The sequence below is a fragment of the Fringilla coelebs genome, assembly GCF_963513975.1.
Source record: "Fringilla coelebs genome assembly, chromosome: 24".
Classification (NCBI taxonomy): domain Eukaryota; kingdom Metazoa; phylum Chordata; class Aves; order Passeriformes; family Fringillidae; genus Fringilla; species Fringilla coelebs.
Window position 1 is genome coordinate 5,929,481 of NC_140050.1, and position 13,121 is coordinate 5,942,601.

The following is a 13,121-nucleotide window of genomic DNA, read 5'->3' on the forward strand; positions in this document are numbered from 1 at the left end:
TCCCGGTTCCCCCGGTCCCCCCACATTCCCGTTCTGTCCCGGTTCCCGTTCTCCCCCGGTACGCCCCGTTCTCTCCCCGTTCCCGTTCAGTCCCGGTTCCCGTTCTGTCCCGGTCCCCCCCGTTTTCTCCCGGTCCCCCCGATCCCCCCCACATCCCCGCCGTTCTGTCCCGGCTCCCGTTCCCTCCTGGTCCCCCGGTCCCCCCCACATTCCCGCCGTTCCCTCCCGGTCCCCCCCACATTCCCGTTGTGTCCCGGTTCCCCCCCGTTCTCTCCCGGTTCCCCCCCCTTCTGTCCCGGTCCCCCCGGTTCTGTCCCGGTTCCCGTTCCCTCCCGGTCCCCCGGTCCCCCCCACATCCCCGCCGTTCTCTCCCGGTCCCCTCGGTCCTCTCCCGGTTCCCGTTCCCTCCCGGTCCCCCCGGTCCCCCCCACATTCCCGTTGTGTCCCGGTTCCCGTTCTCTCCCGGTCCCCCCGGTTCTGTCCCGGTTCCCCCCGGTTCTGTCCCGGTTCCCGTTCCCTCCCGGTCCCCCCGGTCCCCCCCCACCCCCCCGTCCCCTCCGGTCCCGCGGCACCTCCGCTGGCTCGGGCAGCGCCTCCGGCCGCTCCGTGTTCCTGCCGGGATTTCCTCTTCCTTTCCCCGCTCGGCGGCCCCGCCTGGGGGGCACCGGGGGCCCCTCGGGGGTGCTCTGCCCCCCCAAAAAACCCCAAAACTCCCAAAAACCCCAAACCCCCCAAAAAAACCCCAAAACCCCCCAAAAACCCAAAACCCCCCAAAAAAACCCCAAAACCCCCGTGCCCTCCCCGGTGCCACCCCCGAAACGGGACGGGGACCCCAAAATGGTTTGGGGGGGGCTGGGAGAGCTTTGGGGTGCCGTGGTGCTGATTTTGGGGTGCTGAGGGGGGATTTGGGGTGCGGGGGGGTTTTGGGGTGCGGAGCGGGGGGGATTTGGGGGGTGGGGGGCGGTTCTGGGTGGGGGGGTACACGGGGGTTTGGGGTGCGCGCGGGTATTTGGGGTGCGGCTGGGTAAATGGGGCGCGCGTCGATATTTGGGGTGCAGGCGGATTTTTGGGGGGGTGCGCGTGGAGATTTGGGGGGGTGGGAAGCAGATCTGGGGGCGCGCGTGGGGATTTAGGGTCAAAGGCGAGAATTTGGGGTGCAGAGGGCGGGGCAGGGGGATATTTGGGGTGCGGGAAGCCGTTCGGGGGGGGTTCGCGCGGTGTTTGGGGTGCGGCAGAGGCGCAGCGCGGTTTAGAGGGGAATTTGTGGGGCGGGGGGCGGCGTTGGGGGGGTCCAGGAGAACTACAACTCCCAGCATCCTCCGCGCGGCACCACTTCCGGCCGGAGCGGCGAGCGCGGGGAGATTTTGGGGGGGTTCAGGGGGGTTTTGGGGGGCTCAGAGGGCGAATACGAACGGAGTAGGAGGTGAGGAAAGGGGTGCGTGAGGGGACGGGAGCGTGGGGAGGCGTTCGGGGCTCGGGGATCCCCCCGTGGTGGCAGCGGAGCGCTCAAGAGGACTACAACTCCCAGCAGCCCTTGCGCGGCGCCATTTCCGGGGGTCGCGCTGCTCGGGGGGGCTCAGGGGGGTTTTGGGGGGCTGAGGGGGCGAAACCGAACGGGGGGGAATGTGGGAAAAGGGGGGGTGTGAGGGGAAGGGGGCGTGGGGAAATGTTCGGGGGTCCTCGCCATGGTGGCAGCGGGACACCCGAGGGACTACAACTCCCAGCAGCCTCCGCGCGGCGCCATTTCCGGCGGGGCCCGAGCGGCGGCGAGCGGTGAGCGCGGGGGGCTCGGGGGGTTTTGGGGGTTCAGGGGGGTTCAGGGGGGTTTGGGGAAGTTTTGGGGGGGTCTGGGGCGAACAGGGGCGTGGGGGGGAGGTGGAGAAGGGAGGGCGGGAGGAGATGGGGGCGTGGGACGGGGGGCGGGGTGGGAAAGGGGATCCGAGGATGGGGGTGCGTGGGGAGGGGGCTCCAAGGGGGGGGGGGGGAGTGGGGAGGGGGTTCAGGGAGTGAGGACCCCCCCAGAGTCCGGGGAACCCCCTCCCCACCGGATCCCCCCCGGATTTGGGGTGACAGCCACACCGGGACACCCCCGAATTTGGGGGGTCCCCACTTTAGGGGTCCCAGGCAGAAAGAACCCCCAGACCCGCTGGTTTTGGGGTCCCGGACACAGAGCACCCCCAAACCCGCTGGTTTGGGGTCCCAGCCCCAGAGCACCCCCAGACCCGCTGGTTTTGGGGTCCCGGACACAGAGAAACCCCGGGTTTTGGGGTCCCAGCATCCCTGACCCCCAGATTTTGGGGTCCCAGCATCCCTGACCCCCAGATTTTGGGGTCCCAGCTCACCCCCTGATTTTGGGGTCCCAGCTTCACAGCACCCCCAGACCCGCTGATTATGGGGTCCCGGACACAGAGCACCCCCAGATTTTGGGGTTCCAGAACCCCCTGATTTTGGGGTCCCACCACTCCAAACCCGCTGATTTTGGGGTCCCAGCACCCCAAACCCGCTGATTTTGGGGTCCCAGCTCATCCTCCTTTTTTGGGGTTGCAGCTCACCCCCAGATTTTGGGGTCCCAGCCTCACAGCACCCCCAAACCCGCTGATTTTGGGGTCCCGGACACAGAGCACCCCCAGATTTTGGGGTCCCAGCTCATCCCCAGGTTTTGGGGTCCCAGCACCCCCTGATTTTGGGGTCCCAGTTCACCCCCAGATTTCGGGGTCCCAGCCCCCCGTTTTTGGGGTCCCACCACCCCTGACCCGCTGATTTTGGGGTCCCAGCTCATCCCTCGTTTTTGGGGTCCGTGTGTTTGGGGTCTGTGTGTTGCGGTCTGATTTTGGGGTCCCAGCACCCCCTGATTTTGGGGTCCGTGTGTTTGGGGTCTGTGTCTGTGTGTTGGGGTCTGATTTTGGGGTCCCAGCACCCCCTGATTTTGGGGTCCCAGCACCCCCTGATTTTGGGGTCCGTGTGTTTGGGGTCTGTGTGCTGGGGTCTGATTTCGGGGTCCCAGCACCCCCGTTTTTGGGGTCCCACCTCACCCCCATTTCTGCACTCCCAGCCGCACCGCACCCCCGAACCCGCCGATTTTTGGGGCGCCTTATTCCCCCCCAATATCACCATGGACACATCAGAACCGGGCAGCGCTGCCGAAGACGAGGAGGAGAAAGTTCCAGAAGTTCGGCCGCGCACCCGCTCCAACCCGGAGGGCGCCGAGGACCGAGCCCCGAGCGGGCCGGGCGGGGCGGGGAACCGGGGGGAAGCTCCCGGTAACCGGGGAGAGGCTCCCGGTAACCGCGGGGAAGCCCCGGGGAACCGGGGGGAGGCTCCCGGTAACCGGGGGGAGGCTCCCGGTAACCGGGGGGAAGCTCCCGGTAACCGGGGGGAAGCTCCCGGTAACCGCGGGGAGGCTCCCGGTAACCGGGGGGAGGCTCCCGGTAACCGGGGGGAGGCTCCCGGTAACCGGAGCGAGGGGGAGGGGGAGGCGGCCAGCGGCGGGCACAGCCCCCCCGGGCAGCCCGGCACGGCCTGGCACGGCCCGGGTGGCGGCGGGCAGGGACAGCAGCAGCACGGGGAGGTGACGGTGAGGACGCCGCGGGTGAACTGCCCCGAGAAGGTGGTGAGGAACTGGGAGGGACTGGGAGGGACTGGGAGGGGATTGGGGGGGGATTAGGGGGGACTGGGAGGGGATTAGGGGGGGATTGGGGGAGATTGGGATGGACTGGGGGGCATTGGGAGGGGATTGGGGGGCACTGGAATGGACTGGGGGGGGGATTGGGATGGACTGGGAGGGGACTGGGAGGGGATTGGAATGGACTGGGATGGAATGGGGGGGACTGGGAGGGGATTAGGGGGGGACTGGGGGGGACTGGAATGGACTGGGATGGACTGGGAGAGGATTGGGGGAGAATTGGGGGGGATTGGGGCAATTGGGATGGACTGGGGGGCATTGGGAGGGAACTGGGGGGGTTTGGGGGGGACTGGGAGGGGATTGGGGGGGACTGGGATGGGATTGGGATGGACTGGGAGGGGATTGGGATGGACTGGGAGGGACTGGGGGGGATTGGGGGGACTGGGATGGACTGGGAGGGGATTGGGGGGGACTGGGATGGGATTGGGATGGATTTGGAGGGGATTGGGGGGACTGGGAGGGGATTAGGGGGGGATTGGGGGAGATTGGGATGGATTGGGGGGGACTGGGATGGATTGGGAGGGGATTGGGATGGACTGGGAGGGGACTGGGATGGACTGGGAGGGGATTGGGGGGGACTGGGATGGACTGGGAAGGGACTGGGATGGACTGGGAGGGGATTGGGGGGGATTGGGGGAGATTGGGATGGATTGGGGGGGACTGGGAGGGGATTAGGGGGGACTGGGATGGAACTGGGGGGAGATTGGGGGGGATTGGGATGGACTGGGAAGGGATTGGGGGGAATTGGGATGGACTGGGAAGGGATTGGGGGGAATTGGGATGGACTGGGAGGGGATTGGGAGGGAACTGGGGGGTTTGGGGGGGACTGGGAGGGGATTGGGATGGACTGGGAGGGGATTGAGGGGGACTGGGAGGGGATTGGGGGGGGATATGGGGGTTTGGGGGGGACTGGGAGGGGATTGGGGCGATTGGGATGGACTGGGAGGGCATTGGGAGGGAACTGGGGGGGACTGGGAGGGGACTGGGATGGACTGGGAGGGAACTGGGGGGGTTTGGGGGGGAGTGGGATGGACTGGGAAGGGATTGGGGGGGATTGAGGGGCACTGGGATGGACTGGGGTGGTCTGGGGGCACTCTGGGGGTCCTTGGGGACATTCTGGGGACACTGGGGACACTGGGGGGTCTCAGCCGTGCCCCCCCATCCCCCCAGATCATCTGCCTGGACCTGGCCGAGGAGATGGCGGTGCCCAAACTGGAGTCCTTCAACGGGTGCGTGACAGGGACAGGGACAGGGGACAGGGACAGGGCATGGGGATGGGGACAGGGACAGGGGATGGGGACAGGGGATGGGGACAGGGGATGGGGACAGGGACAGGGGACAGGGGCAGGGCATGGGGACAGGGACAGGGCATAGGGACAGGGGATGGTGGCAGGGGTTGGGGACAGGGGCTGGATTTGGGGCCCTGAGCCCCAGCGCTGATTTGTGCCCATCCCTGTCCCCTGTGCCCGTCTGTGTTCCTGTGCCCATCCTGGTCCCCGTCCCTGTCACTGTCCCTGTCCCCTGTGCCCATCCTGGTCCCCATCCCTGTCCCCTGTGCCCATCCTAGTCCCTGTGCCCATCCTGGTCCCTGTCACTGTCCCTGTCCCCTGTGCCCATCCCTGTCCCTGTGCCCATCCTGGTCCCCGTCCCTGTCACTGTCCCTGCCCCCTGTCCCCTGTCCCTGTGCCCATCGCTCTCACTGTCCCTGTCCCCTGTGCCAATCCTAGTCCCTGTCACTGTCCCTGCCCCCTGTCCCCGTTCCCTGTGCCCATCCTGGTCCCTGTCGCTGTCCTTGTCTCCTTTGCCCATCCCTGTCACTGTCCCTGTCCCTGTGCCCATCCCTGTCCCCTGTGCACATCCCTGTCACTGTCCCTGTCCCCTGTGCCCATCCCTGTCCCCTGTGCCCATCCCTGTCCCTGTGCCCATCCCTGTCCCCTGTGCCCATCCCTGTCCCCTGTGCCCATCCCTGTCACTGTCCCTGTCCCCTGTGCCCGTCCCTGTGCCCGTCCCTGTCCCCTGTACCTGTCCCCTGTGCCCATCCCTGTCCCCTGTGCCCATCCCTGTCACTGTCCCTGTCCCCTGTGCCCGTCCCTGTGCCCATCCCTGTCCCCTGTCCCTGTCCCTCTGCTCCCTGGTTTTGGGGTCCCTGCCCTGGTGCCTGTTGGCGCCAGGTGCGGTTTTGGGGTGCCAGGCAGGGGTTTGGGTCTGTTTGGGGTTTGGGGTTTGTGTTGTTGGGGTTTGGGTCTCTGGGGTTTGTGTGTTTGGGGGTTGGGGTTTGGGGCCCGTGTTTGGGGTTTGGGTGTTTTTGGGGTCCGTGTTTTTGGGGTTTGGGTGTCTTTGGGGTTTGGCTGGTTTTTGGGGTCCCTGTTTTTGGGGTTCCCTGGCCTGACGCCCCCCCAGCAGCCGCAGCAACGCGCTGACGGTGGCGTTTGGGGTTTGGATGTTTTTGGGGTTGGGATGGTTTTTGGGGTCTGTGGGTGTTTCTGGGGTCCCTGTTTTTGGGGTTTGGGTGTTTTTGGGGTTCCCTGGCCTGACCCCCCCCCAGCAGCCGCAGCAACGCGCTGACGGTGGCGTTTGGGGTTCGGCTGTTGTTTGGGGTCCCTGGTTTTGGGGTTTGGCTGGTTTTTGGGGTCCCTGTGGTTTTGGGGTCCCTGTGGTTTTTGGGGTCCCTGTTTTTGGGGTTTTTGGTGTTTTTGGGGTTCCCTGGCCTGACGCCCCCCCAGCAGCCGCAGCAACGCGCTGACGGTGGCGCAGAAGATGATCGAGATGTTCGTCAGGACCAAACACAAAATCGACAAAAGCCACGAGTTCGCCCTGGTGGTGGTGAACAACGACGCCACATGGGTGGGTGACACGGGGACAGCGTGGGGACAGCGTGGGGACAGCGTGGGGACAGCGTGGGTGACACGGGGACAGCGTGGGGACAGCGGGGGGACAGCGTGGGTGACACGGGGACAGCGTGGGGACAGGGATGGGGATGGGGACAGGGACAGGGTGGGTGACACGGGGACAGCGTGGGGACAGCGTGGGGACAGCGTGGGGATGGGGACAGGGACAGCGTGGGTGACACGGGGACAGCGTGGGGACAGGGACGGGGATGGGGACAGGGACAGTGTGGGTGACATGGGGATGGGGACAGCGTGGGTGACATGGGGATGGGGACAGGGACAGCGTGGGTGACATGGGGATGGGGACAGCGTGGGTGACATGGGGATGGGGACAGGGACAGGGACAGGGACAGGGTGGGTGACACCGGGACGGGGACAGCGTGGGTGACACGGGGACAGGGATGGGGATGGGGACAGGGACAGGGATGGGGACATGGATGGGGACAGCGTGGGTGACACAGGGACAGGGTGGGTGACACGGGGACAGGGATGGGGACAGGGACAGAGACAGGGACAGGGTGGGTGACGCGGGGACAGGGACAGGGTGGGTGACACGGGCACGGGGACAGGGTGGGTGACACGGGGACAGGGACAGGGGGACAGGGTGGGTGACATGGGCATGGGGGTAGCGAGGGGACAGGGTGGGGACCGAGATGGGGACAGGGGCAGGGATGGGGACAGGGGCAGGGTGGTGGCAGGGACAGGGTGGGTGACACAGGGACAGGGGCAGGGTGGTGGCAGGGATGGGGACAGGGGCAGGGGCAGGGTGGTGGCAGGGACAGGGTGGTGGCAGGGATGGGGACAGGGACAGGGACAGGGGCAGGGGCAGGGTGGTGGCAGGGACAGGGTGGGTGACACGGGGACAGGGTGGTGGCAGGGACAGGGACAGGGGCAGGGTGGTGGCAGGGACAGGGTGGTGACAGGCACAGGGACAGGGTCAGGGTGGTGGCAGGGACGGGGACAGGGTGGGGACAGGGTGGGGACAGGGGACAGGCCGGTGTCACGGCGCTGTCCCCGCAGCTGTCGGGGTTCACGTCGGACCCGCGCGAGGTTTGCAGCTGCCTGTACGACCTGGACACCGTCGTGTGCCAGTCCTTCAGTATCCTGTCCTGGGGACACCTGGGGACACCTGGGGACACCGGGGGACACCTGGGACACCTGGGACACCTGGGACACCTGGGACACCTGGGGATGGGGGGGGCACCTGGGGACACCTGGGACACCTGGGGACAGGGGGCACACCTGGGACACCTGGGGACACCTGGGGATGGGGGACACCTGGGGACACCTGGGGACAGGGGGGACACCTGGGGACAGGGGGGGCACAGGGGGGGCACGGCGGGTGGCACAGGTGTCTGGGTGTCCCTGGGGGTGGCCATAGAGGTGGCAGAGGTGTCCCTGGGGGTGGCACAGGTCTCAAGGGTGGCCCTGAGGGTGGCACAGGTGTCTGGGGGTGTCCCTGGGGGTGTCACAGGTGTCTGGGTGGCCCTGAGGGTGGCACATGTGTCTTGATGGCCCTGGGGGTGGCCCTGGGGGTGTCACAGGTGTCTGGGTGTCCCTAGGGGTGGCTCGGGGGTGTCACAGGTGTCTGGGGGTGTCCCTGGGGGTGGCACAAGTGTCTGGGTGTCCCTAGGGGTGGCTCAGGGGTGTCACAGGTGCCAGGGTGGCCCTGGGGGTGGCCCTGGGGGTGTCACAGGTGCCAGGACCAGCCTTGACCCCAAGCTCTCAGATCTGGACGGGCTCTTCAACCTCATGTGAGCACCCGGGGGTTCCGGAACGTTCCGGGGGTGCCAGGGGAGGGTGCCACCATGTCCCTGTCCCCGTCCCTGTCCCCATGGGTGCCACCCCGATCCCGTGGGTGCCACCCTGTCCCTATGGGTCCCTGTCCCCATACCCCTGGGTGCCCCCCTGCCCTGTCCCTGTCCCCATGGGTGCCACCCCCTTCCTGTCCCCATACCCCTGTCCCTGTGGGTACCCTCCTGTCCCCATGGGTGCCACCCTGTCCCTGTCCTGTCCCTATCCCCCTGGGTGCCATGTCCCCATACCTGTCCCTGTGGGTGTCCCCACCCTGTCCCTGTCCCCACTGTGTCCCTGTCCCTGTCCCCAGCCAGCAGAAGGTGGAGCTGCCGGTCACTGACAATGTCCAGACCATCCCCTGGGTGTCCCCTGTCCCTGTCCCCACACTGTCCCTGTCCTGTCCCCACCGTGTCCCTGTCCCTGTCCCTGTCCCCAGCCAGCAGAAGGTGGAGCTGCCGGTCACTGACAATGTCCAGACCATCCCCCCGGGTGTCCCCCTGTCCCCAATGTGTCCCTGTCCCTGTCCCCACACTGTCCCTGTCCCTGTGGGTGTCCCCCTGTCCCTGTCCCTGTCCCCATGGGTGTCCCCCTGTCCCTGTCCCCAATGTGTCCCTGTCCCTGTCCCCAGCCAGCAGAAGGTGGAGCTGCCGGTCACTGACAATGTCCAGACCATCCCCTGGGTGTCCCCCTGTCCCTGTCCCCAATGTGTCCCTGTCCCCAATGTGTCCCTGTCCCTGTCCCCAGCCAGCAGAAGGTGGAGCTGCCGGTCACTGACAATGTCCAGACCATCCCGCCGCCCTTCGTGGTCAGAACCATCCTGGTGCTGGGGCGCCCCCGCTGCCAGACCCCCCACCTGAGCCTGGGGGAGCACCTCAAGGTCAGGGACACCCCAAAAACACCCCAAAAATACCTGTGATACCCCAAAAACACCCCAAAACCCCCACCTGAGCCTGGGGGAGCATCTCAAGGTCAGGGACACCCCAAAAACACCTGTGATACCCCAAAAACACCCCAAAAACACCCCAAAACCCCCACCTGAGCCTGGGGGAGCACCTCAAGGTCAGGCACCCCAAAAACACCCCAAAAACCACCCCAAAAACACCCCAAAATACCCCACCTGTGCCCAGGGGAGCACCTCAAGGTCAGGCACCCCAAAAACACCCCAAAAACCACCCCAAAAACACCCCAAAAACACCCCCAAACCCCCACCTGTGCCCCGGGGAGCACCTCAAGGTCAGGGACACCCCAAAACACCCCAGAAACACCCCAAAATACCCCAAAAACCCACCTGTGCCCGGGGGAGCACCTCAAGGTCAGGGGCACCCCAAAACACCCCAGAAACACCCCAAAATACCCCAAAAACCCACCTGTGCCCGGGGGAGCACCTCAAGGTCAGGGGCACCCCAAAATCCACCTCAAACCCCCAAATCTCCCCCTGAATCCCCTAAAATCCACCCCAAACCCCCAAATTCTCCAAATCTCCTCCCAAAATCTACCCCAAATTCCCCAAATCTCCCCTAACTCCCCCCAAATCTCTCCCTGAACCCCCCAAAATCCACCTCAATCCCCCAAATCTCACCCCAAAGCCCCCAAATCTCCCCCCAAACTCCCCAAAATCCACCTCAAAGCCCCAAATCTCCCCCAACCCCCCCCAAATCTGCCCCAAACCCCCAAATTCTCCAAATCTACCCCCAAATCTCACCCCAAATCCACCCCAAACCCCCAAACCTCCCCCCAAACCCCCCAAATCTCACCCCAAATCCCCTAAATCTCCCCCTAAACCCCCAAATCTCCCCCAAATCTCGCCCCAAACCCCCAAATTCTCCAAATCTCCCCCCAAATCTCACCCCCAAATCTCCCCCAAAACCCCCAAATCCACCTCAAATCCCCCAAATCTCCCCCTAAACCCCCAAATCTCCTCCCAAACCCCCCAAATCTCCCCCAAAATCCACCCCAAACCCCCCAAACCTCCCCCCAAACCCCCGAATCTCCCCCTAAACCCCCAAATCTCACCTCAAATCCACCCCAAACCCCCAAATCTCCCCCAAATCCACCCCAAATCCCCCAAATCTCACCCCAAATCTCACTCCAAATCCACCCCAAACTCCCCAAATCTCACCCCAAATCCACCCCAAATCCCCCAAATCTCACCCCAAATCTCCCCCCAAACCCCCCCAATCTCCCCCAAACCCCCAAATTCCCCTTTTTTTCCCCCAGAAGCTCCTGCAGTGCCCCTATTTCTTCTTCGACGTCGTTTACATCCACAACGGGGGGGATGAAAAGGAGGACGAGAGCGGCTGGAAGGTGGAAGGGCCCAAATCCCCCCAAATTTACCCCAAATTTACCCCAAATTTTTTGAATTTCCCCCAAATCCCCCAAATTTCCCCCAAATTCTCCCTTTTTCCCCCTCAAATTCCCCCGTTTTTTCCCTTATTTGTCCTCGTTTTTCCTTTTTTTGTTTTATTTTTCCCCCAAATTTTTCTCCCCCTTTTTTTTTGTTTTTTGGAGGGATTTTGGGGGGAAAAAGGGGAAATTGGGGGAAAAAGGGGGGATTGAGGTAAAAAAAAGGGGAAATGGGGGGAATGTAGGGGAAAATGGGGTGGGAATGGGGGATTTGGGGGAAAATGGGGTGGGAATTGGGAAATGGGGTGGATTTGGGGGGATTTGGGGGAAAATTGGGTGGATTTGGGGGAAAACAGGGTGGGAATTGGGAAATGGGGTGGATTTGGGGGGATTTAGGGGAAAATGGGCTGGGAATGGGGGATTTAGAGGGGAAAATGGGTGGGAATTGGGGGATTTGGGGGAAAATGGGATGGGAATTGGGAAATGGGGTGGATCTGGGGGGATTTAGGGGAAAATTGGGTTGGAATTGGGGGATTTGGGTAAATGGGGTGGGAATGGGGGGATGTAGGGGAAATGGGGTGGGATTTAGGGGAAAATGGGGTGGATTTGGGGGAAAATTGGGTGGGAATTGGGAAATTGAGTGGGAATGGGAGTTTAGGGGAAAATTGGGTGGGATTTGGGGGGATTTAGGGGAAATGGGGTGGGAATGGGATTTAGAGAGAAATGGGAAGGGATTTGGGGGGATTTAGGGGAAAAATGGGTGGGAATTGTGAAATGGGGTGGGATTGGGGGACTTTGAGGGGGAATGAGAGGATTTAGGGGAAAATGGGGTGGGTTTGGAGGTAAATGGGGTGGGAATTGGGGATTTAGAGGAAAATGGGGTGGGAATGAGGAGATTTAGGGGAAAATGGGGTGGGAATTAGGGGATTTAGAGGAAAATGGGGTGGGATTTGGTTGTAAAAGAGCCAGAAACAGGATGGCTTTGTGGGGAATTCCCGAGGCCAGAGCCGGACAGAACTTTGTGGGAACTTTTTGGGGCAAAAGTGGGAATTTCTCCGGAGGTGTCACCGTCACACGAGGCAGATTTAACCCCTTGTGTCCCCTCCCCAGGACATGTTCGGGTTTTTGGGCAGCCTGGACACCAAAGGCACCAACTACAAGTACGAGGTGGCGCTGGCGGGGCCGGCGCTGGAGCTGCACAACTGCATGGCCAAGCTGCTGGCGCATCCCCTGCAGCGGCCCTGCCAGAGCCACGCGCGCTACGGGCTGCTGGAGGGAGGGGACAGCCCTGATGGGGACACGGGGAACTGACAGGGGACAGCCTGGGGACAGCCTGGGGACAGCCTGGGGACAGCCACTACGGGCTGCTGGAGGGAGGGGACAGTCCTGATGGGGACACGGGGAATTGACACCGGGATGGGGACAGGGATAGGGGACAGGGACAGCCACGCGCGCTACGGGCTGCTGGAGGGAGGGGACAGTCCTGATGGGGACACCGGGAACTGACACCGGGATGGGGACAGCCTGGGGACAGCCACTACGGGCTGCTGGAGGGAGGGGACAGTCCTGATGGGGACACCGGGAATTGACACAGGGGACAGCCTGGGGACAGCCTGGGGACAGCCTGGGGACAGGGACAGCCACTACGGGCTGCTGGAGGGAGGGGACAGCCCCGACGGGGACACCGGGAACTGACACCGGGATGGGGACAGCCTGGGGACAGCCCCGCTGGGGACACCGGGAACTGACACCGGGATGGGGACAGCCTGGGGACAGCCCCGATGGGGACACGGGGAACTGACACCGGGATGGGGACAGCCTGGGGACAGCCTGGGGACAGGGGACAGCCACTACGGGCTGCTGGAGGGAGGGGACAGCCCTGATGGGGACACCGGGAACTGACAGGGGACAGGGGACAGGGATGGGGACAGCCTGGGGACAGCCTGGGGACAGGGACAGCCTGGGGACAGGGATAGGGGACAGGGACAACCCCGACGGGGACACGGGGAACTGACAGGGGACAGCCTGGTGACAGCCTGGGGACAGGGACAGGGGACAGGGATAGGGGACAGGGACAGCCACTACGGGCTGCTGGAGGGGGGGGACAGCCCTGATGGGGACACCGGGAACTGACCGGGACAGGGAAAGGGACAGGGGACAGCCTGGGGACAGCCCCGACGGGGACACCGGGAACTGACTGGGGACAGCCCCGAGGGGGACAGGCCACCCCTGAGGGGACAGCCCTGCCACCCTCTGGGGGGACAGACCTGCCAGACTCTGGGGGGATGGCCCTGCCAGACTCTGGGGTGACAGGTCACTCTCTGAGGGGACAGCCCCATCACCCTCTGAGGGGACAGGCCAGCCCTGAGGGGACAGCCCTGCCACCCCTGAGGGGACAGCCCCACCCCTGA

The 13,121-nt window shown here is 64.4% G+C and overlaps 1 protein-coding gene across 3 annotated transcripts; it reads left to right on the forward strand.

Moving 5' to 3' along the window:
* Positions 1 to 1,702: 1,702 nt before the first annotated feature.
* Positions 1,703 to 12,555, forward strand: BABAM1 (BRISC and BRCA1 A complex member 1). Of its 3 annotated transcripts, none has more exons than XM_084221321.1 (9): positions 1,703 to 1,773; positions 3,053 to 3,610; positions 4,853 to 4,911; positions 6,406 to 6,526; positions 7,591 to 7,669; positions 8,300 to 8,324; positions 9,112 to 9,244; positions 10,585 to 10,671; positions 11,821 to 12,555. In XM_084221321.1, exons 2-9 carry the CDS (start codon positions 3,113 to 3,115, stop codon positions 12,019 to 12,021), a joined length of 1,203 nt encoding a protein of 400 aa, XP_084077447.1. In that variant the 5' UTR covers positions 1,703 to 1,773; positions 3,053 to 3,112; the 3' UTR covers positions 12,022 to 12,555. The 3 variants fall into 3 exon arrangements, with proteins under 3 accessions (XP_084077447.1, XP_084077448.1, XP_084077449.1); XM_084221322.1 differs by having other exon boundaries at positions 10,588 to 10,671; XM_084221323.1 differs by having other exon boundaries at positions 6,409 to 6,526.
* Positions 12,556 to 13,121: the final 566 nt, after the last annotated feature.